The following is a 19,685-nucleotide window of genomic DNA, read 5'->3' on the forward strand; positions in this document are numbered from 1 at the left end:
CTCTATTAGGAACTAGGAAGTCATTGATAGACCATAGGACTTGAGGATTACCTTATATAGGATTTCTACAAATAAGGCTGACCATAATCATGAAAAAACAATTTGAAGAGCACTACAAAATGACTTGCTTGTGTATTTTCTGGCTGGGCATACTTCTCCCAAAGGCTCAAGTTCCAAAGTCCTAGTCCCGGCGTGGTAGCATCTAGAGATGCTGAAACCTTCAGGAGATGAAGCCTAGTGGAAGGTGCTTAGGACAGCTGGATGCCATCATGCAGAAGACATCACGATCTCCCTTCCCCTGTATCCTCCGCTCTGTAGTAGGGTGTGAATGGAAGGCCTTATATATCCAAGGCCAGAGGCAAGCAGCATGCACTCTCCCACTGAGCCATTCTTCCAGACAGGAACAATGTACTTCTCCTGAGACCCTGGTTAGGTTTTGGTTCAGCTTAGTTTGGTTTTTTGAGACAGAGTTTCTGTGTAGCCCTGACTGTCCTGCAACTCCCTCTGTAGACTAGGCTGGCTTTGAACTCACAGATCAAGCTGCCTCTGCCTCCCCAGTGCTGGGACTAAAGGCATGTACCACTACCACCTGGCTCAAAGGAATATGATCATAAAACCTTGGACATGGCCTTACCCAGCATCTCTGGCTTTAGGTTGAGATGTAGCCCTTCCATGGCCCTGCTGTGGTGAGGTTATCAGCAATGCCATTTTCACTAGAGCTGAACCTTGCTCCTGAATCTTTAAAACTGTGTGCTTATTAGTCTAGGAAAACATTTTTACTATTTGATTATTTTAGGTGTGGGTGTTCTGCCTGCGTATGCAGTTACACCATTGTATATTCCTCATACCAGCAGAAGCCAGGAGATATCAGATCCCCTGAAACTGGAATTACAGACAAGTCAACACATGGATCCTGGGAACCAAATCCCAATCCTCTTGGAAGAGCAGCCACTGCTCTTAATTGCTGAGCCATCCATCCCTCAAGAGGGAAAAACATTTGAGTAAAGTACATTATTGGAGCAATAGGAAGAGGTGAACGTGGAGCATAATTAGTTTACTCATGTATTTATTGTTGTTACAATAACAGTACAGTATCCATGTGACATTGATTTCTTTTTTTTTTTTTTTTAATTTTTTGATACAGTTTCTCTATGTAGCCCTGGCTGTCCTGGAACTCTCTATGTAGATCAGGCTGGCCTTCAACTCACAGAGATCTGCCTGCCTCTGCTGCCCAATGGCTAGGATTAAGGCCGGGGGTCGCCCCAGTTAACTGTGAAATTTCTGACTGATTGTGTAAGGGAATGACTTTATTCTTAGGGAATATACTCCAAGTATTTAAAGGTAGAGGACATGTCTACAGATTGCCTCAAACTGATTAAAGAAGACAGTGTGTCCATCTGTTCATGGAGACTCACATAGCAAATAGGACAAAATGGTGACAGAGAGGTAGACTCTAAGGGAAGGTTTTGTTGCTGTTGTTATTGGTTTTTGCCATGAGCTCAACACCAACAAACTGATTAACACTTCTCTAAAATGATTTCCAGGGCCTAGATCCATGGCTAAGTGGTAAAGAATACTAGATGTCCTTCAAGAGGACCTGGGTTCAATTCCCTGCATGGTGCTTCAAAACTATCTGTAACTCTAGTTCCAGAAGATCCAATGCCCTTCTTGTAGCCTTCATAGGCACCATACATGTATGTGGTACACAGACATACATGCAGGCAAAACATGGACATAAAATACCATAACAAATTTTTAAAAATTGTTTCTAGAGCTGGGCGTGGAGGCTCACACTATAAACCCAGCATTCTAGAGACTGAAATAAGAGGACTCTAAATTCAAGGCTAGCCTGGGCTACATAGAACCTATCTCTTTTGATGTTCTGCACCATGGAAACTAGCATTACTGTCCTACAAAGGATGTGGCACTGAAGGCATCTTAGAAACATAGAGAATGAGCCTGCCAACATGTTCATTTCAGACTGCCTCAGAACTCTGAGAAATAAATTTCTGTTCATTATGAATCTGGTATTCTGTTTTGGCAGGACAAAATAGACAGAGATAAGGGTAAGGATATAAAGGAATTCTAGAGCTGGAGAGATGGCTCAGTGGTTAAGAGCACTGACTGCTCTTCCAGAGGCCCTGAGTTCAATTACCAGCAACCACATGGTGGCTCACAACCACCTGTAATGTGATTCAATGCACTCTTCTAGTGTGTGTCTGAAGACAGCTGCAGTGTACTCATATAAATAAAAAAATAAATAAATAAATCTTTTAAAAAAGGAATTCTATATAGTCTTATAGTCTCATAGTTATTATTGTCTTTTAATTGAGTGTTTGCTTGCATGTATGTCTATACACCATCCACATGCCTGATGCCTGAGGAGGTCAAAGAAGGTATTGGATTTCTTAGAACTGGAATTGTGGGTGGTTGTGAGCCAGCCATCACATGGGTAGTAGAAATTGAACCAGCAGCTTCTGCAAGAACAAGTGGTCTTAACTGCTAAGCCACCTTTCCAGCCCCATGATACAGGTTGAAATTATTTCAAAATATAAAAATTAGAACTCTACAATAGACACAAAAGGTTGAAGAAGAAAATAAGTGCTATGATGTAGAATCAATGCCTAAAGTAGATCATACAGTAAGAGAGGCACAATGTAAGGCAACACACACAGGATAATGTACAGACAGCCACGCTGCACGTGTACATGTATGTACATGTGTGTACATGTGTGTGACGGTAAGCCTGAAGCGTGAAAGGAGACAGATGAGTGATGGGAGCCGTCTTTGGAAGTGTGGTATGCTTCGACAGAGATCTTCATTCTTATTTGTTTTGTTTTGTTTCTTTTTTTAAGATGAGGTTTTATTATCTAGCCCAGGCTAGCTGAATATTCCTAGGCTCAGGAGATTCTCTTCTCTCATCCTCCCCAAAAATCCTGCAACTGTAGGGAATGTGCTAACATAACATCTACCTTAGAACCTCCAACTTTATCTGTGCATTCTAATTTCTGAGAATTACATGCTCACATAATATGTTAACAAGGCTGTCTTTAACACCGAGGGAGCTTATACTTACAACTCATCTTGTTCTAGAAATCATGCATCTAGACCTAATGCCCCACCTCAGTTTCAGGATCCACTGCATCAGTACTCCGACGGCCCATCGTCTCTGGCCTCAGCTCTGGGAAAGTTTGTTCACACTCCGAGGTGATGTGGTTTTCCCTGCCAAAACAAGCCAGGGAGTAAGATGACTTCCAGACCTGTGAGGTCCGGCTCACTGCTTTGTAACTCCCTCCAGGCTCAGGTAAGGGCCTAGAGGAACCCGTCACACACGTGGATAGAAGGTGTTTCTTGGAGGGTTATGGGATGTGGTCATATGGTACGTGTTAACATCCACACACAGATTCTTGACTGCCCTCCCAGTCTGATCTACTGTCCAGTAAATTTGTTTTTTATTCTATGGCTTTCCATTTGAATAATTTTCCCTTTTGGATGGAAATAATCCTTGTCCTTTCAAAATACAACTGAGACATAGAGACAAAATCTTCAAGTTTCCTGAATCAAGAAACAATTAGAGGGGCTGGGGAGATGGCTCAGTGGTTAAGAGCACTGGCTGCTCTTCCAGATGGCCTAATTGGGTTCTCAGCACCTACATGGTAGCTCACAACCATCTATAACTACAGTCCCAGGGGATCTAATGCCCTATTTGGGCGTCTAAAAGCACTGTACACGTGATATACAGACATACATGCAGGCAAAACACCCATATGCATAAAATAAAACTAAAAGAAAAAACTAAACCAGAAAGAATTAGAACCCAAAAACCTAGGACTCAGACTCTCAAAGCCCTGTCTATATTTAGGCTATGGCTAGTGACAGGGCCATGTCATGCTTACTATGCTTATAGCCAGAGTTCTGCTGAAAATCCCCACACATGCGCACACACAAGCTGCTTCACCCTTCTCACCGAGGTGCAGAGGGTGCTTCTCCAGCCCCCCAGTCTTCCCAGTTGTTCTTCATTTCTGAAGCCAATATACCAGCCAAGAGGCTTGATTCCTGAGGCGTGGCCTTTAGTCCAGGCACAGGGGCTGTGCTGGGTGTCACCTTGCAAAGCCTATCTTCTTGTTCAAGGGTGGATCCTGCATTCTGGTCTTCCTATGGCAGGTGGGTAGGAGACACAAGAACTGTTTGTGCTCTTTGTATCTTTTTGCTAAGTCTCTAAAAGTTGCCTCTTTCTCCAGCCCCGACCCCCAATCACTAGCCTGCCCATGTTGTATATTTTCCTTGGAGCCACACACCTTCTGCTTGGCTTCAGCCATGCGTTTACAGGCCTGGCGCAGGATGCGAGACTGGCTACCCTTGGGTGCCAGGCGATGGGCCTGCTCATCCTTTAGAACCTGAAGTTCTGGGGGTAGGCGAGTAGTAAATGGGGTGCCCAAATCAGAACCTGCTGGTTCAGTTATTACTGCATAGAGAAAAGAGAAGACATGATTGTTCTAGGGCTGCAGCCATCAAGTCTACTTGGCAAGGGACATCAGTTTCTCTAGGCCTTTGTGGGAAGAGGCCATTTTCACAAACAAAAAGCAGGAGTGGTAAAGGCTTAAGGAGGAAAAAGTCCAAGTTGGAAGAAGAAGGGGTGTGGCATCCAGACAGCAGGGAGGGAAGAAGCCAGGCCAGAGCCCTAGGAACCCTGATGACTCACTGGTGACACGGCCAGCAATAAAGGGGTGATGTAGGAGGTCTGGCCAGGACAGACGCTGCCGAGGGTCCTTGGTGAGCAGTCCCTGCAAGAAGTTCTGTGGAGAGAAATCAAACTTTACCAGCCCTTCCCTCCAGGTTCTCCCTAACCTCTCAGCAGTATGGAGGAGCCGACTGTGCGTCTGTTCTTAACACAGCGCAAACACAACCTTAACAACGCTTCCCTTAGGATCCCAGGCAAGCCACTGCCTTCATTTCCTAGGGAGCCATGACTGTTATTCACAGACATTCCATAATCCATGAGTAAAAACAAATCTCCGTGGCACCAACTCTGTGGAGCAGAGAGAAAAATCTGGAAGAGGGGATGGCACTTGCACAGTCAGATTCAGAAAGCAGACATCCATAGTCATGGATGGTCTGTGGATGGGTGTGAACAGATGCACGTATGTATGGCTAAGCCCATACACAAACACAAATAAGCAATGCTTCAAGGATATATTTGGGAACAAACACAGAAATCCGTCAGTGAATTTTCAGACCCAAGGGACAAAAAAAGGTATATCTGTTAGGAGGAATCCCTTAATTAGATCTGAAACAAGAACAGAAGGTAGGAATTGAAGAGACGCTCAGTGCTTGAGAGTGCTCACTGCCCTTCTTCCAGAGGATGGGAGCTTGGTTCCCAGTGCCCACACCAAACAGCTCACACTGCCTGTCACTGCAGCTCCAGGAGATCCAACACCTGTAGCCTCCGACGCATACACTTAAATAAAAGCCAATCTTTTAAGAAAGGATCATTTAAAAAGTAAAACTGCGTAAATGAACCAAACCAGAAGAGAAGGTGCTAATAGGCTCTGAGCACTCTGCTGAGACGTGGTGACTGGGGGACTGCAGCTGTCCTTGAAGGTGCCTGCAAAGCTGCCTGAGGAGGAAGCAATGTTCTAGGTTTACTTCCCTCATTTAAAGCTCCTTCATATAACTTGTTTGAAAATTACTTGAGCACCCCCAACTATCTAAGTTAGGGAAAACGTGTCTCCTTCCATCCTAGATAAGTCAAAGGAAACTTGTAATAAGATTGCATTCTGGGAGAAGCCTGTGCTTAAGTCCTGATGAGGCCCACAGTCTTGCCCTAGATATAAAATGAGGTCCTCTTCCCTCCCCCACCAACCTGGTCCCATTTCTTGTTACCCACCCCTAATCGCCAGCCACTTTAGCCACTGCAGAGCACTAAAGACAGCATGGGGAGCACCTAGATTGCATCTGATACTGTCTCTGATGGGGGATCAGAGGGACTGGGGGTATGTAACAGCCCAGTAGTTCTTCTCTCCTGGTGGCTTGAAATGACTTCCTATTGTGGTAAAGCACAGCCTGCCAGCATAGGCTGCAGGAGCCATCCTTACATCTGGCAGTCCTTAGAACAGACTCTTGGAGAGCCTCCTGGGACTACACACCTGCAGTAGAAAAGCAAAGCTGCTTAGCCTGTACCAACTTTGGAAAAAAGGTTTTGGAAAAGGGGTATGGATAGAGGCGGGCCGGTTTCTGATATAGAAGTCGTCCCCCCTTTACGTCCCATTACCTTAAAGCAGGAACTAATGGTGGATGGCCAGCGCACAGGGTCCTTGAGAATAAGGCTAACCAGTTGAAAGATGCTGGTGGTGTAGAAGGGAGGCGTGCCTACAGCCAGCTCATACAGGATGCAGCCTACAGACCAGAGGTCTGCTGTGTGGTCGTATGGTCGCTCCTCCACCAGCTCTGGAGACATATAGAGCGGTGTGCCTTTGATAGACGTCAGCACCATGGTGTTGGTGCTCATAGCTCGGGCAAATCTGCAGAGGTGGCAGGATGGAAATACAAAAGAAAAAGGTCATCGAGACCTACTCACAGCTGGAAAATCACACCTGGGGACAGGGGCTGATGAGATGGCTCTGAGGTAAAGGTACCCGCCATCATGCCTGATGACCTGAGTTCCACCCCTAGGACCCACATGGTTAGAAGGAGGGAACTGACTCCTAGAAGTTGTGCTCTGACCTCTGCAAGCATGCCATGGCACATGGGCCCCCACATCTCCATATTACAATAAGTAAATAAGTGTCATAAAAATATTTTTAAAAAGAAAATTAAGCTGGGCAGTGGTGGCGCATGCCTTTAATTCCAGCACTTGGGAGGCAGAGGCAGGTGGATCTCTGGGTTTGAGGCCAGCCTGGTCTACAGAGTGAGTTCCATAATGAGTTCTAAAAAAAAAAAAAAAATGAAAGAAAAGAAAAAAATTAAATCTGGCCATTTACTACACATTAGCTATGGGATAACCTGAACCAAAGGAGACACAGTACCTTAACTTAGTTCCAAAGGCCTAGTCAGAGCCCCAGTCTCCAGCTATGGTTCTAACATGAGGCTTACACATGCCCAGTGGGGAGTCTAGGACTCCCTGAAGAGGAGAGACATAGATGGAAGCTCAGAAACCCTACCCAAAGTCACAAAGTTTGATGCCACCACCCTTGGCGAGAAGAATGTTCTGAGGTTTCATGTCTCGGTGTAGGATACGGTGGGAATGCAGATAGTATAGGGCTGACACCAACTGGGCAGCGATGGCCTGAACCTAGGGGTCAGACAAGTGAAAGAAAGGTCAGAGGACGGAGCCAGCTGAAGAGCCAAAGACTTCCGGAGCTGAGGCTAATTTGATTTTCTGTTCTTTCCTTCTCTTCTAGAACCTCACAGTTCTCTGTGGCCTCCTTGCTTTTTGTTCCTCTCAATTCATCCTTTTCTCTGCTCATTCATTTATTCAAGGAAAATCTATTGATCTATTGTATCTCTCCTATTGGCTGCATGACAATGAACAAATTCTGTGCTTTCCTGGAGTCAGCATTATAAGGTGAGAACAACACAGCACACCCAGGGCTAGTACAGAGATAATGGAGTTAAAGCATGTAAAACAGAATGGTGCCTGGCATGGGAAACAGTCTGTGTACATCAACTGTTTAAGGGATCCCTCAAACAAGGCAAAAAAGCCAGGAAGACCATAGACTGGTCTTGAACTTGCTACATATCTGAGGATTACCTTGAACTTCTGATTCCCTTGCCTCTACCTCACCAGTGCTGAGATTATGTGTATATGCCACCAAGTCCAGTTTTATGTGTATGGGACTCCAACCCAGGGCTTAATGCATGCTGGGCAAGTACTCTACCAACTGAGCTACAGCCCCAGTTTAGGGTGACTACTTATAAACAGTGATGAGATTTCTGGGGTTGGAGGGCATCTACTTGTTAAGAGTATAAAGAGACCCCAAGAGTGATTGTAGGGACACTCCTCAAGCAAACTCTACTACCAGCCTCTTTGTCCTAATGGTGAATCCTAACCTAATGGTAAGCTTCTCTTACTGTTCTAAAACTGGCCTTTCTTCCTTAAAGGCATAATAACCATGGCTGATATCCACAACATTAATAATAGCTATTTATCCTTTTGATGAATTAAACCACTAATCCTCAAATAGCCTTACAAGGTAGATATTATTATTGTCATTTTACCAATGAAAAAACTAAACCCAAAGACATTAAGAGTAATTTGTCCATGGGGACCCAGCTAGTGAGGGGCAAAGTCAAGATTTATACTCGGATATTGTGGCTCCAGTGTTTACTCCCACACTATACTGCCTGTAGATATAGCTAGAGTCTTGCACTCTTCTCAGGGGTCTTCAAAAACTGGCTGGTGAGACGGCTCAGTGGGTAAAGGCATTTGATGCCAAACCTAATGATGTGAGTTCAATCCCTGGGACCCATATGGTGAAAGGAGAGAACTGCCTCTGAGTCCTACAAGTTGTACTCTTAATGTGCACTCTGGACTGCATGTGCAGGCACATACCTCCCCCCACATACACCACACACACACACACACACACACACACACACACACACGAAATAAAATAGAATAAAAAACAAGTTTAAGAAGAATTGTCAGGGGCTGGAGAGATTGCTCAGTGGTTAAGAGCACTGGCCGCTCTTCCAGAGGTCCTGAGTTCAATTCCCAGCAACCATGTGGTGGCTCATAGCCACCTTTAAAGGGATCTGATGCCCTCTACTGGCCTGTAGGTATACATGCAGCAGAGCACTCATAAATTAATAAAATTTAAAAAAAAAAAAGAAGAAAGAATTGTCAGGGCTGAGAAGATTGCTCTGCTGGTGAAATGCCCACTGCATAAGCATAAGGGCTTGAGTTTGGGTTCTCAGCATCTACGTTAAAAGCTGGGCCTGGTGTCTCACATCTATAGTCCCGATGTTTTGGGGAAGGGGTAAAGATAGGCAGATCCCTAGAGCTTGCTAGCCAGCCATTCCAGCCAATTATCAACAGTCTTCGGGCTTAGTAAGAGATCCACTTTCAAAAAATTGAAAGCAACTGAAGAAGACAGCATCTCTAACCTCTGGCCTCTACATGCATGCACATGTGTGAGCACAAGCACTTATACATATGTGCACATACACAAATATGCCCTCGGATATACACTATAAAAAGAAAGACACACACACACACACACACACACACAAACTCTTGACAACCTCAACTTGCATCCTAGATCTTCACCGAGACAGAGATCCAAAGTGTGAGAACATTTGAGCCAAGAAGCACACCTGGTCTTCAGGAAGTTTTCCATCATCTTCCAGAATCTGAAAGAGTTCTCCCTCAGCATAGTCTGTCACCACCACCACCTGTGAGGAGAAAGCAGCGTGGCACTGACAGAACAGTCATGCACTCTGTGGTTGGGAAATGCCTGGGGTCCTTGGGCTTGGAGGGAGGCATCCCGATACTGTGCAAACATACCTCTTTGTCAGTCTCGAAGCTGTCAAGCATATGGACGATGTTGGGGTGCCACAGACCCCGCATGATCTCTATCTCTCGTTGCAGATTCCTCAGCTCTTTCTCTGAGCGCCCCAGTTTGGGGATGAACTTCAAGGCTACCACCTGTCAGTGAAGGTAAAGTGAAGAGTCAGGACCTAGCTACACCATCAAGAAGTGCAAAGAAACTACTGTGCCGGCTGAGCTGCCTGAGACACACCCCATTCTGTCAGGCTGCCTCTGGGCAGCGTAAGTGTGAGGTGTCCAGCTTGTGTGAGCTATCACACATGCTGGAGCAGGCTCTGGTGACACAGCCATCTGTGAATCATTTCTGCACCTGTAAGTAAACCCTCACTTACTCGTTTAAGTAACCCCAATAAAACTCACTGGCGAGCTCTTTCTCTCTCTCTCTCTCTCTCTCTCTCTCTCTCTCTCTCTCTCTCTCTGTGTGTGTGTGTGTGCAAATATTTCAAGCTTTATCTTAGAGCTCCACAATTCAAGACTTCATACTTCTTGACCAACTCTTAGTATAAATGTGAACACATACTCCCCCGCCCCCGGGTACTATGGATTTACTCTGGCTTTGTCAACCCATCACCAGGGGGAAACAATTACTGGCAAATATATCCCTTTGATGGGACTCTGGGAGAGGTTTTCTGACATAAGCAAAGGACTCAAGGTAAGATTTACGGAAAGAAGAAGGAAAACATAAAGATGGAAGAAGGGATTTCAAGGGGTTCTCTTTTCTTAGGTAATACAAAGAACAGTAATAATTTTTGTCATTCAGTGGATGTCAAGCATGGCTTCTTGGCCTTTTGGCTAAGATCAAGCGTAGTAGGTGTCAAGCACTGTATTAAGTGATTAAGTGTGAAACACATCAATCCTCAGACCTTATCAATCTTCCCCCATTGTACAGTTTGGGGAAACTGAAGCATGGGATGCTTAGGTAGTTTGTCCCTACTTCTAGGGCTGGGATCTGACTCCAAGAAATCAAATTTCTGAGTCTACGTACCCTAGGAAGTATACAAGAGTCAGAGTCTAGAAATACACACTGTGCAACTCTTCTGTCCCAAGTTTCTACTGGATAAGTGGGTCACCAAATCCCACTTAGAAGGTATCCGTGTTCACTACCTGAGCACTGTATTTTTTTCGGCCTTTATACACTCTCCCAAAAGAGCCTTCTCCAATCATCTCCAAAACGTGGTACTTTTCCATGGCAAGGGTTTCAGGGTCTCTCAGAAGGTAGAAAGAAGACGGTGACGAAGAGCTATAGATCCGGGGGTAGTTCCACACATCTGGGAGGCCTGGATCATAACAAGAGAGAAAGAGACACATTATCAGCCTTGCTTTTTCCTATTTTTCACAATAACTAGGGCCTCAAAAATATGACCAGGGTGGAAAGATGATCAGGTCTTAGAGTGTCTCCCCCTTCCCCTCCCCACCCCGGCTAGGTGCCCATAGCACACTGGTGTCCCATTTCCCCTCTCCACCAGCGATGCTCACATGCTCCTTCTATACTCTCCCAAGTTCCTGACCCCCTCAGCTTGCCCAGCACCACCACTCTGGTCCCGAGCCCAGGACCCCTAAATTGCCCCCAGCCTAGACGCTCCAAGATCTCCAGGCTGAGGGCTGGCCGCTGGGGAGCCTCTAGCTGGGTCCCTCCCAGCTGCCTGTGTTACTTTTCTCCATTCCTCATTGCTGCTCTCGTTAGTTTCCCACACTCTTACCAGTTTTACTCCCTGGAACTGGTCAGAAGTTTAAAGGACAAAGCTCTCAGAGGTGTGTGACAGATGCGAACCGCCCATTGGCACTTTCTAGGGCACTTCTGTCGCTCGGCTAGCAGGCCCCACAAAGGATCTAGAGTCTTCAGTTGCCTAGAAACGGGGCCAGCTTTCTTTTACCCCGCCCCGCCCTAGTTTTCCGCCTCTAACTTCCCAAAAGGTGTTTCCGGTTCCGGCCAAGAGCCGGAGAAGACATGGCGGCGTCTGCGTCGACAGCTGCCGGGGAAGAGGACTGGTAACTTTGGGTCATAGGTTTTGGCTGGCTGCCTGGATCTGGTGCTGGGAAATAGCAACAGCTTCGGACCGTCCGAATCACGGGCATAAAGGGTGGATCAAGGGGCGAGGGATGGAAGAGACCCTGACATCCTTTCGTAGGCGAGCTACTGGACCGGGAAAGGAGGGAGGAGGGACGCTGATCTGAGAAGGGACTGGGTCTACGGCGGCCTTGCCAGCAGGGCCCACGCCTTATCGATCCCATTGCCCCCTCCTAGTGGCCTATCCCTACCCACTTCTCCCTGATGGGGTTTTCTGGGCCCTGGAGGATGGTTGCTCATCACACCTCCCACCTCTCGGAACGGACGCCCTCCTCGTGCCCCGAGGATCCTGCCCCTTGGTCCAGTCCATTTCTGCCTACGCGTTCCTTAATCTTCCCATATCCCCGACAGCATAATAACTGTGTCAGAAAAGCCCCACTCCCTTCATAAGCCCTCCTACTCTCTCGAGCATTCGTAATAAGAAACAAAAAGCCTTTAAGGGCTTTGGGTTTTGGACATAAGATAAAAATGTGCTCACTTCATATTTAATTAGCTTGATGTGATGCTGACCAAACCAGCTAGCTCCTGCGAGTCAGTGTCAGCTATTAAAAAAAAAAAAAGTGGGTGTGGCATTACCTCATAGAATAGTTGGGAGGATCCCGGTGGATCTGTAATATCTATAAGCCTGCTTGCTTTTCATTAATTGCTGAAATATAAGACCTCAAGAGACTAGGACATCTATATGAGTTAAGGCCTTATACTGTCATTATTAGGACATCGTACTGGGGACCCCCATACCCCACCTGTAACCTATGACCTTATTTACCCCCAGTCTGTATCTTACATCCAAGGCTCAGGTGACCTAAGATGGGCAAAGTACTGAAGGAAGTCTTAACTGAGGCTGCACTCAATGTTACGTTGGTTTAGAGAGCCCAGCCAGACTAGTGCTTTCCACTGTCAGGAAGGACTTCTAAAATTATGAAGGGACACCTGAGCCATGACAGAGTAGCGGTGGCTGCAGTAGCCTATAGCAGCCAGAATGTCTTTTTTTTTTTTTTTTTTAATTTGTAAAATAATAAGCTTTATATTTTAAGGTTTCTGCCTAAGGCTTAAGAAGAATGCTAATAATAACTATCACTGATAGAAGTGACGCTGGGGTGTGCGCCCTCTCGATGCAGAGAAAATCTATAGGAAAACGGATACAGGTTTCATATCACCCGGGTAGGGCTGTGGACAATCACTCTTCTTTGATGTCATTACAGCTGTTTTTTCCATGTTTAAGTGTGAGCCCTTTGATTTATATCAGGACCATGAACCCTGTCTTAGACATGGTAACTCTCAGGGTTACGTACACACTCAGAGTCCTCAGACTATGCCCTTCTCTGTTTCTTTTTAAAGGGGGTTGGGGGGAAGATCACTTAGATCCTATGTCTCAGACATTTGTGCACTTTATATAAACAAATCCTTTCTCTCTCTCATAGTAGCCCTAGTGAGTATGCTCTATTTTCACTAGGTGGTAGACAGTGTAACTCAGGCTTCTAAAAATAAGTAACCTGACCACATAGCTTGGTAAGTAGTTTCTGCTCTACTATTACCTACAAGGCCTATGACTCTTCTAATGCAATATAGCTTTTATATTACCTAGACCTGTTCAACCTGATATGTCCTTTGAGGATGCTTAGACTGGCTGTTGCTGGCAAGGTTATTGGCAGTACCCAGAACACAGGGATCTGTGCTAAACAGTAGTATAGGTAGGCAGGAGTAGTACTGATAACCTTGTTAATAAATGAATGGATGTCATATATGTGAGTCAGAGGGAAACCCACTAAAGGATAACTTACGCTGTAGAAGTTTAAGCAGGGAGCCAGGACCTGGCTCTGATTGGTCCCATTCCTCTTGGGTTAAGGTTTGGTTAGTTTTAACTCTCTGGGAATGTGTTTTCTCAAGTTGCCAGTGTGATCTCTTAAAAATTTAGTTTCCATGCTTTCTACCTGGCCAGTTGACAACTTGAAGAAACATTTCCTGATTTTAAAGAATAATTTGGCCAGAGAATGTATTCAGGCAGATTTGTTTTAAAGTCAGTCTTCATCAGCCTTGGCAACTTCAGCAGGGAGAGCTGTAATGGTTACCCAGTCTCCCCCTTATTCTCCAGGGTCCTTCCCTCTGAAGTTGAAGTATTAGAGTCTATCTATCTGGATGAGCTACAGGTGATGAAAGGGAATGGCAGGTACGTATTCAGCTAGGGGCGGGCAGGGGTCTGAGTCGTGAGAGAATTCTGCACAGAATCTGAACTTAGGGTACTATGAGCCTCCCCTCACAGAGGTGAAGTTTGTCTGCTATTCCTTTCATCCTCCCCCCCACCTCGCCCCCACAGAGAAACAAGTCCAATGTGCATTCTTCTACCTGCTTTACTATCTCACCCCCTCCTCCCTGGCTTTCAAGCCCCTGCCTAGTCACACCCTGCGTCTTCACACCCCTGCCTAGTCACACCCTGCGTCTTCACGCCCCTGCCTAGTCACACCCTGCGTCTTCACTTCATCCACCTGCAGATCACCATGGGAGATCTTTATCACTCTGCACCCTGCCACCGCAGAGGTCCAAGATTCGCAGTTTGTCTGCTGTACTCTGGTTCTTCGGATCCCAGTACAGGTGAGGCTTCTTCTGCACAGTAGTAAAGGGAGGGAAGGGGGGAGTCCCTCGAGTGCATCACTTTAATGACTATTTGTTGCTTTTCTGTATCAGTATCCCCACGAGGTGCCACAGATCTCCATCCGTAACCCTCGAGGACTTTCAGATGAGCAGATCCACAAGTAAGTAAGGCCAGTTGGAACAGGGAAGATTGAAAATTCAGCTCTGCCTGTGGCTGGAAGGGAGTCATTTTAATATGGGCTTCTCGGTTTTTTTCCAGGATCTCACAGGCACTGGGCCATGTGGCCAAGGAAGGACTAGGCACTGCCATGCTCTATGAACTCATTGAGGTAAAGTATTATGGTCTGGTAAAATATCCTTTCAGGCAACATTATATCTGCAGCCAGCACATTTAGTCTTTATTTGCATAAGGCCTCAATTAGTCTAGAAGGTAACTCCCATGTCCCCCCCACACCCACCAAAAAAAAAGAAGAAGAAAAAGTGTAGTTGAGTAACTCTCCTGAGGTGGTCAGTTCTAAGCATCTTGATGAAAAAGTACTTTTCCTCTTCGATTTTCTTGTGGAGTTTGTGTTGTTCATTTGTTTTATTTATTTATTTTGTTGTTCTTTCTTTTCTTTCTCTCTCTTTTTGTTGTATATTTATTTATTTTTGGTCTTAGTTAGGTTCTATTCCTGTGATTAAAAACACCATGATCAGGGCTGGAGAGATGGCTCAGTGGTTAAGAGCACTGGCTGCTCTTCCCGAGGTCCTGAGTTCAATTCCCAGCAATTCCTTACAACCATCTGTAATGAAATCTGATGCCCTCTTCTAGTGTGTCTGAAGACAGCTACAGTGTACTCATATAAATAAAGTAAATCTTTAAAAAAAAAAAAAAACCACCATGATCAAAAGTAGAAGGGAAGAAAGCATTCATTTCATCTTATACTTCCAAGAACATTCCGTGACTGAGGGAAGTCAGAGCAGTAACTCAAGGCAGGAACCTGGAGGCAGGAAGAAGCCATAAAGGGGTACTACTTACTGGCTTGTTCCTTCTGATGTGCTCAACCTGCTTTTTTTATAGCTCCCAGGACCACCAACCCAAGGGATGGCCCACCCACAATGGCTGAGCCCTTCTCCCTCATCATTAATTAAGAAAATGCCTTACATTTTGCTAGGCATTTGTCATAGGCAGTGGCTTGCCTACAGGCCATCTTTATGGAGGTATTTTCTCAGTTTTGGTTCTTAGATGATTCTAATTAACCAAGGCAGGTTCTCACTATGTAGCTCTGGCTGGCCTTAAAGAGAGAGCCATCTGCCTCTGTCTCCCAACTGCTGGGATTAAAAGTATGTGACCCCATGCCCTGCATTTTCTCTGCTTCAATTTCAGTACTTTTTCTTTTTTTCTGTACTGAAGTTCAAACCTAAAGCTTTACACATATTAGACAAGTGCTCTACTACTGAGCTATATCCGAAACATTTTAAAAACTTTTTAATTCAGAGAATGAGTCACAAGTGGTCAAGCAGGCCTCAAACTTGTGACATCCTGTCCCTGTCTCCCAGGTAGTTAGTATTACAAGCTAAGGTATAGTGGTGCACACTTGTGATCCTAGCACTACACTTGTGATCCCAGCACTTGGGAGGTGGAAGCAAGAGAATCTATAAGTCCAAAGCGCCTTTAGCTACATAGTAAGTTCAAGGATGTCTTGGGCTACATCAGGCTCTGTCTTTAGAAAAAAGAAAGAAAATAGTATATTCTTTCTAGTTAAGTAAACAACTCACATGACACAAAGGCAGAGTAACAAAATACATAGGTAACTTTCTTGTTTGAGGTTAAAAACACAGGAGCAAAATCACCCTTGTTTCCTACTTGAGGTGAAGATGGGTGGTGGAGAGTTAGTGAGCGGGCATGTAGAACACTGTAGCCATCCTGGGTCAGACCCCAGTACAGCTTCTGAAACTCCACAGTGTTAGCTGTGCAAATACACATGTCATAGAGCAACTTGTTGCCTTTGATTGCAGTCCATTTGGGTTGTCTATTTGAACAAACGCATTGCCCCATGGGGGAATTTTACTTGAAGAATGTTAAGAAAGGCCTCAGTGGTGTGTGCTAATAAGTCTAGCACAGGGAAATCTGAAGGAAAAGGATCTCTTGAGCCCAAGAACTTGGGCCGAGACAACAAAGCATGACTCCTGGTTCAAACAAAAGAGGCATCTCAAAAATGAAAATGAGGTGTGTTTGTTTAGTTTTGATTGTTTAGTTTTGAGACAGTCTTACTGTGTAGTCCAGGCTGGCCTCAAACTCAAAGCAATCCTCCTACCTCAGCTTCCTGGATGCTGCAACGGAAGCTACCATGCTGTGTGTCAGTGACGATGAGTTCTGGGTATTTTTTTCTCTCTAAGATATATTGTTTTTATCTCTAAGTATATTGAATGTGACCTAGCAAGGAAAGTAATTGACTTAGATTTTGAAACCAGGAAAACCAAATGAGGAGATGCAGAGTAAAATATTACCAGGATAGGAATGTATAAACAATAGATAATAAATTAGGCTTGGTGGATGTCACATCCAGCCAGCTAGTCCTGGAAGAAGTATCTGGGATGTGTCCACAGTCTCCTGCCTCCATGTTTCAGCAACATCTTCTCTCCTTTTAGAAAGGGAAGGAGATTCTCACGGATAACAACATCCCCCATGGTCAGTGTGTCATCTGCCTCTATGGGTTCCAGGTGGGTTTCTCAGCTGGGATCTGGGATCTGGGATGAGTTTGAGCAGACAGGGAAGGGCTAGTGAGTGGACACTAATGCAGGACCGTGCATCTGTCTTCCTACAGGAGAAGGAGGCCTTTACCAAAACACCGTGTTACCACTACTTTCACTGCCATTGCCTTGCCAGGTACATCCAACACATGGAGCAAGAGCTGAATACACAGGAACAGGAGCAGGAGCGACAGCATGTTGTTACCAAGGAGGTAGACATCGCCAGACCCACTGTCTCACCTGGACTTTCATCTCCATCTCCATCCCTCCATTCTGGTGGCCTTTCATTTTTTCAGTTTTAGATACCTTTGAGATTAGCTCTTACCCCTGTTCAGAAAGAAGGGCATCCTTGCATATACTGACATAGTGCATGCAGCTTTGCAGCATTTCCAGACCTCTCCTTAGGCAGCCCTTTCCTCCTCTGTTCTGCCTCATTTCAGAGCGGCTAACACTTGTGCCCTTTGATCCCAGCCCTCCAAAGACTGGGGGCTGACAAGGCAGCAGGATGTGATTTCTCCTCTTGTTTTAGAAGGCAGTCGGTGTGCAGTGTCCTGTGTGCAGGGAGCCTCTTGTGTATGATCTTGCCTCGCTGAAAGCAGCCCCTGAACCCCAACAACCCATGGTAAGGGATTTCCTTCTGCTCTAGCCAGTCATTCTCTAAGGAGAGAGAAATGGCTGCTTGTCTCTGCTGAATTCTCTAGAGTTGGGTTTGACTTGCTTAAGACTATTCTGCAAAGCCACAGCCCCCACCAGGAGCCTAAGGCTTCAGAAGCCCAACTCTGAGGAACAAACCAAGAACTCAATATTGGGAATGTGGCTCATTTGGTAATGCACTTGCCTAGCACACATAAAGTCCTAGGTTTGATCCCCAGCACTGCATTAAAAAAACTGGTATGGTGGTACACCCACATAATCATGGCACTCAGGAAGGATAAACAGATCAAGGTCATGCTTGGCCATGTGGTGAGTTTGTGACCATTCTGAGCTATAAGGAACTCTTGTCTAAAAACAAAAACCCAGGAACTTTGTGCAGCTCCCTAGGAGCTCCCTAGAAGTTAGGGGGTTCAGTCATCTATCTGCTTGCCACTCTGCTTCCTTTCCTCCAAGGAGCCGTACCAACCCAGTGCAGAGAGCTTGCGCCAACAGGAAGAGCTCAAACGGCTGTATCAGAGGCAGCAGGAAAAGGGTGGCATTATCGACCTTGAGGCTGAACGGAACCGATATTTCATTAGCCTTCAGCAGGTGAGGAAAGAGAGGGCTTCCCCTTTTGGCCTCAAATGCCTCCAGCATTCTTATGAATGCCATGGCCCTAGGGTATGTTTCCTTCTGCTATCGAGATTGTAGGTTGATCATGGTTGCCCATAGTGGAGAGGGGTCCCCCTTGATGCATCACTTCTGCCTCTCTTCTCTCCAGCCTCCTGCTGCTCTTGAACCTGAGTCAGTTGTAGATGTCTCCAGAGGACCCCAACCTCCCAATGCCCTTTCTGCAGAACAATCTACTTCCTTAGCTGTCCAATCAACTCTGCCAACTCCTCTACCCATGGCGACCCAGTATGTGTATGAGAAGACTTCGGGGCCTGGGCCAAATCAACAGAGGCCGGGTGAGACTCAGAAATCCGTGCTAGATCCTCCACGACCCGGTCGTGGCTCCTGGCGACAGTATGATCGGAGGCACCCAAAAGGAGGGGAGTGCTGTGCCCCAAAAGGTACCAGTGAAATCCACGAACTGCCACCTCCTGAGAAGCCTCTCAAGGAGACTGTGGACTTAAAGGCAGAACCCCGTAACAAAGGGCTCACAGGTCATCCTCAGGAGAAGGGGCCTGGTAGCTGGCAGGGCCCCTCAGCTCGCAGGACTCGGGACTGTGCTCGCTGGGAACGCTCCAAAAATCGTACACCGGGTTCTTCCTATCCCCATCTACCTCGGGGCCAGGGAACATACCGGTCTGGTACTCGCAGGGAGCCCCTGGGCTTGGAATCTGAGGAAGGTTCCTAGCAGTACTGTTGGGGGACAGGGAATTGGGGTGGGAGGGAGGCAATAAAGATTTGACCTTTGCTTAACAGCATCTAGCTTATGTGGTATGACTCTTTATGGTAAGGGGGTTCCCACCTTTCTTGTAAGTCTGTTCACCAAAGACACTGGGGTAAAAAGGGTCTTCCCTGCCAGTGTGGTCAGTTCTCAGGAGGACAGCATTTGTGCGGAATGCTTAGGAAGTTCCATAGTGTATAACTCCGTTCATCCATGCCCACATTTGCACACGTGTTGTTCAGCTGACTGGTTGGTTGTTTCGATAGGGTGCCATGTAGCCCAGACTAGCCTCAAGCTTTATATAGCTCAAGAATTCCAGGTCTTTCTGTCTCTACCCTGATTCCATCCTATTGCCATCATGGTCAGTTTGTGCATGCTAAGCAAGCGTTCTACCACCTGAGCCACATCCCAAGCCCTTTTGTTGTTTTATGGGGGGGAAGCCTCACTGTAGTGTTCAGGTTGGTCTTGGGATTTTTTTCTAAGAATTATTTGTTCTATGTATATTAGTACACCATCGGTGTCTTTAGACACATCAGTAGAGGGTATTGGATCCCATTATAGATGGTTCTGAGCCACCATGTGGTTGCTGGGAATTGAACTCAGGACCTCTGGAAGAGCAGTCAGTGCTCTTATTGCTGAGCCATCTCTCCAGCCCCGATCTTAAGATTTTTAACACTCTTACTACCTTAACTTAGAATTAAAAGTGTGTACCACATGCACGC

At 46.0% G+C, this 19,685-nt stretch overlaps 2 protein-coding genes across 6 annotated transcripts in view; one reads left to right on the top strand and one right to left on the bottom strand.

Moving 5' to 3' along the window:
- Stk36 (serine/threonine kinase 36) overlaps positions 1-11,458 on the bottom strand; it is a 28,666-nt gene extending 17,208 nt beyond the window's left edge. The window contains exons 1-10 of the mRNA XM_034497757.1: positions 11,248-11,458; positions 10,652-10,824; positions 9,506-9,646; positions 9,316-9,393; positions 7,161-7,291; positions 6,272-6,521; positions 4,703-4,796; positions 4,299-4,465; positions 3,968-4,155; positions 3,123-3,222 (exon numbers count right to left, since the gene is read on the bottom strand). Of these exons, the coding sequence (XP_034353648.1) occupies positions 3,123-3,222; positions 3,968-4,155; positions 4,299-4,465; positions 4,703-4,796; positions 6,272-6,521; positions 7,161-7,291; positions 9,316-9,393; positions 9,506-9,646; positions 10,652-10,735 (1,233 nt within the window). The 5' untranslated portion in view covers positions 10,736-10,824; positions 11,248-11,458. The remainder of the gene's footprint in view (positions 1-3,122; positions 3,223-3,967; positions 4,156-4,298; positions 4,466-4,702; positions 4,797-6,271; positions 6,522-7,160; positions 7,292-9,315; positions 9,394-9,505; positions 9,647-10,651; positions 10,825-11,247) is intronic.
- On the top strand, positions 11,428-19,000 carry Rnf25 (ring finger protein 25). Of its 5 annotated transcripts, XM_034497763.2 has the most exons (11): positions 11,468-11,536; positions 13,069-13,124; positions 13,708-13,782; positions 14,105-14,204; positions 14,298-14,365; positions 14,464-14,533; positions 16,836-16,907; positions 17,012-17,149; positions 17,467-17,559; positions 18,045-18,179; positions 18,352-19,000. In XM_034497763.2, the coding sequence occupies exons 3-11, from the start codon at positions 13,766-13,768 to the stop codon at positions 18,928-18,930; spliced, it is 1,272 nt and encodes a 423-aa protein (XP_034353654.1). In that variant the 5' UTR covers positions 11,468-11,536; positions 13,069-13,124; positions 13,708-13,765; the 3' UTR covers positions 18,931-19,000. The 5 variants fall into 5 exon arrangements, with proteins under 5 accessions (XP_034353651.1, XP_034353652.1, XP_034353654.1 ...); XM_034497760.2 differs by lacking the exon at positions 13,069-13,124 and having other exon boundaries at positions 11,428-11,536; XM_034497761.2 differs by lacking the exon at positions 13,069-13,124 and having other exon boundaries at positions 11,428-11,536; positions 17,470-17,559.
- Positions 19,001-19,685: the final 685 nt, after the last annotated feature.

Source organism: Arvicanthis niloticus, chromosome 3 (genome assembly GCF_011762505.2).
Source record: "Arvicanthis niloticus isolate mArvNil1 chromosome 3, mArvNil1.pat.X, whole genome shotgun sequence".
Classification (NCBI taxonomy): Eukaryota; Metazoa; Chordata; class Mammalia; order Rodentia; family Muridae; genus Arvicanthis; species Arvicanthis niloticus.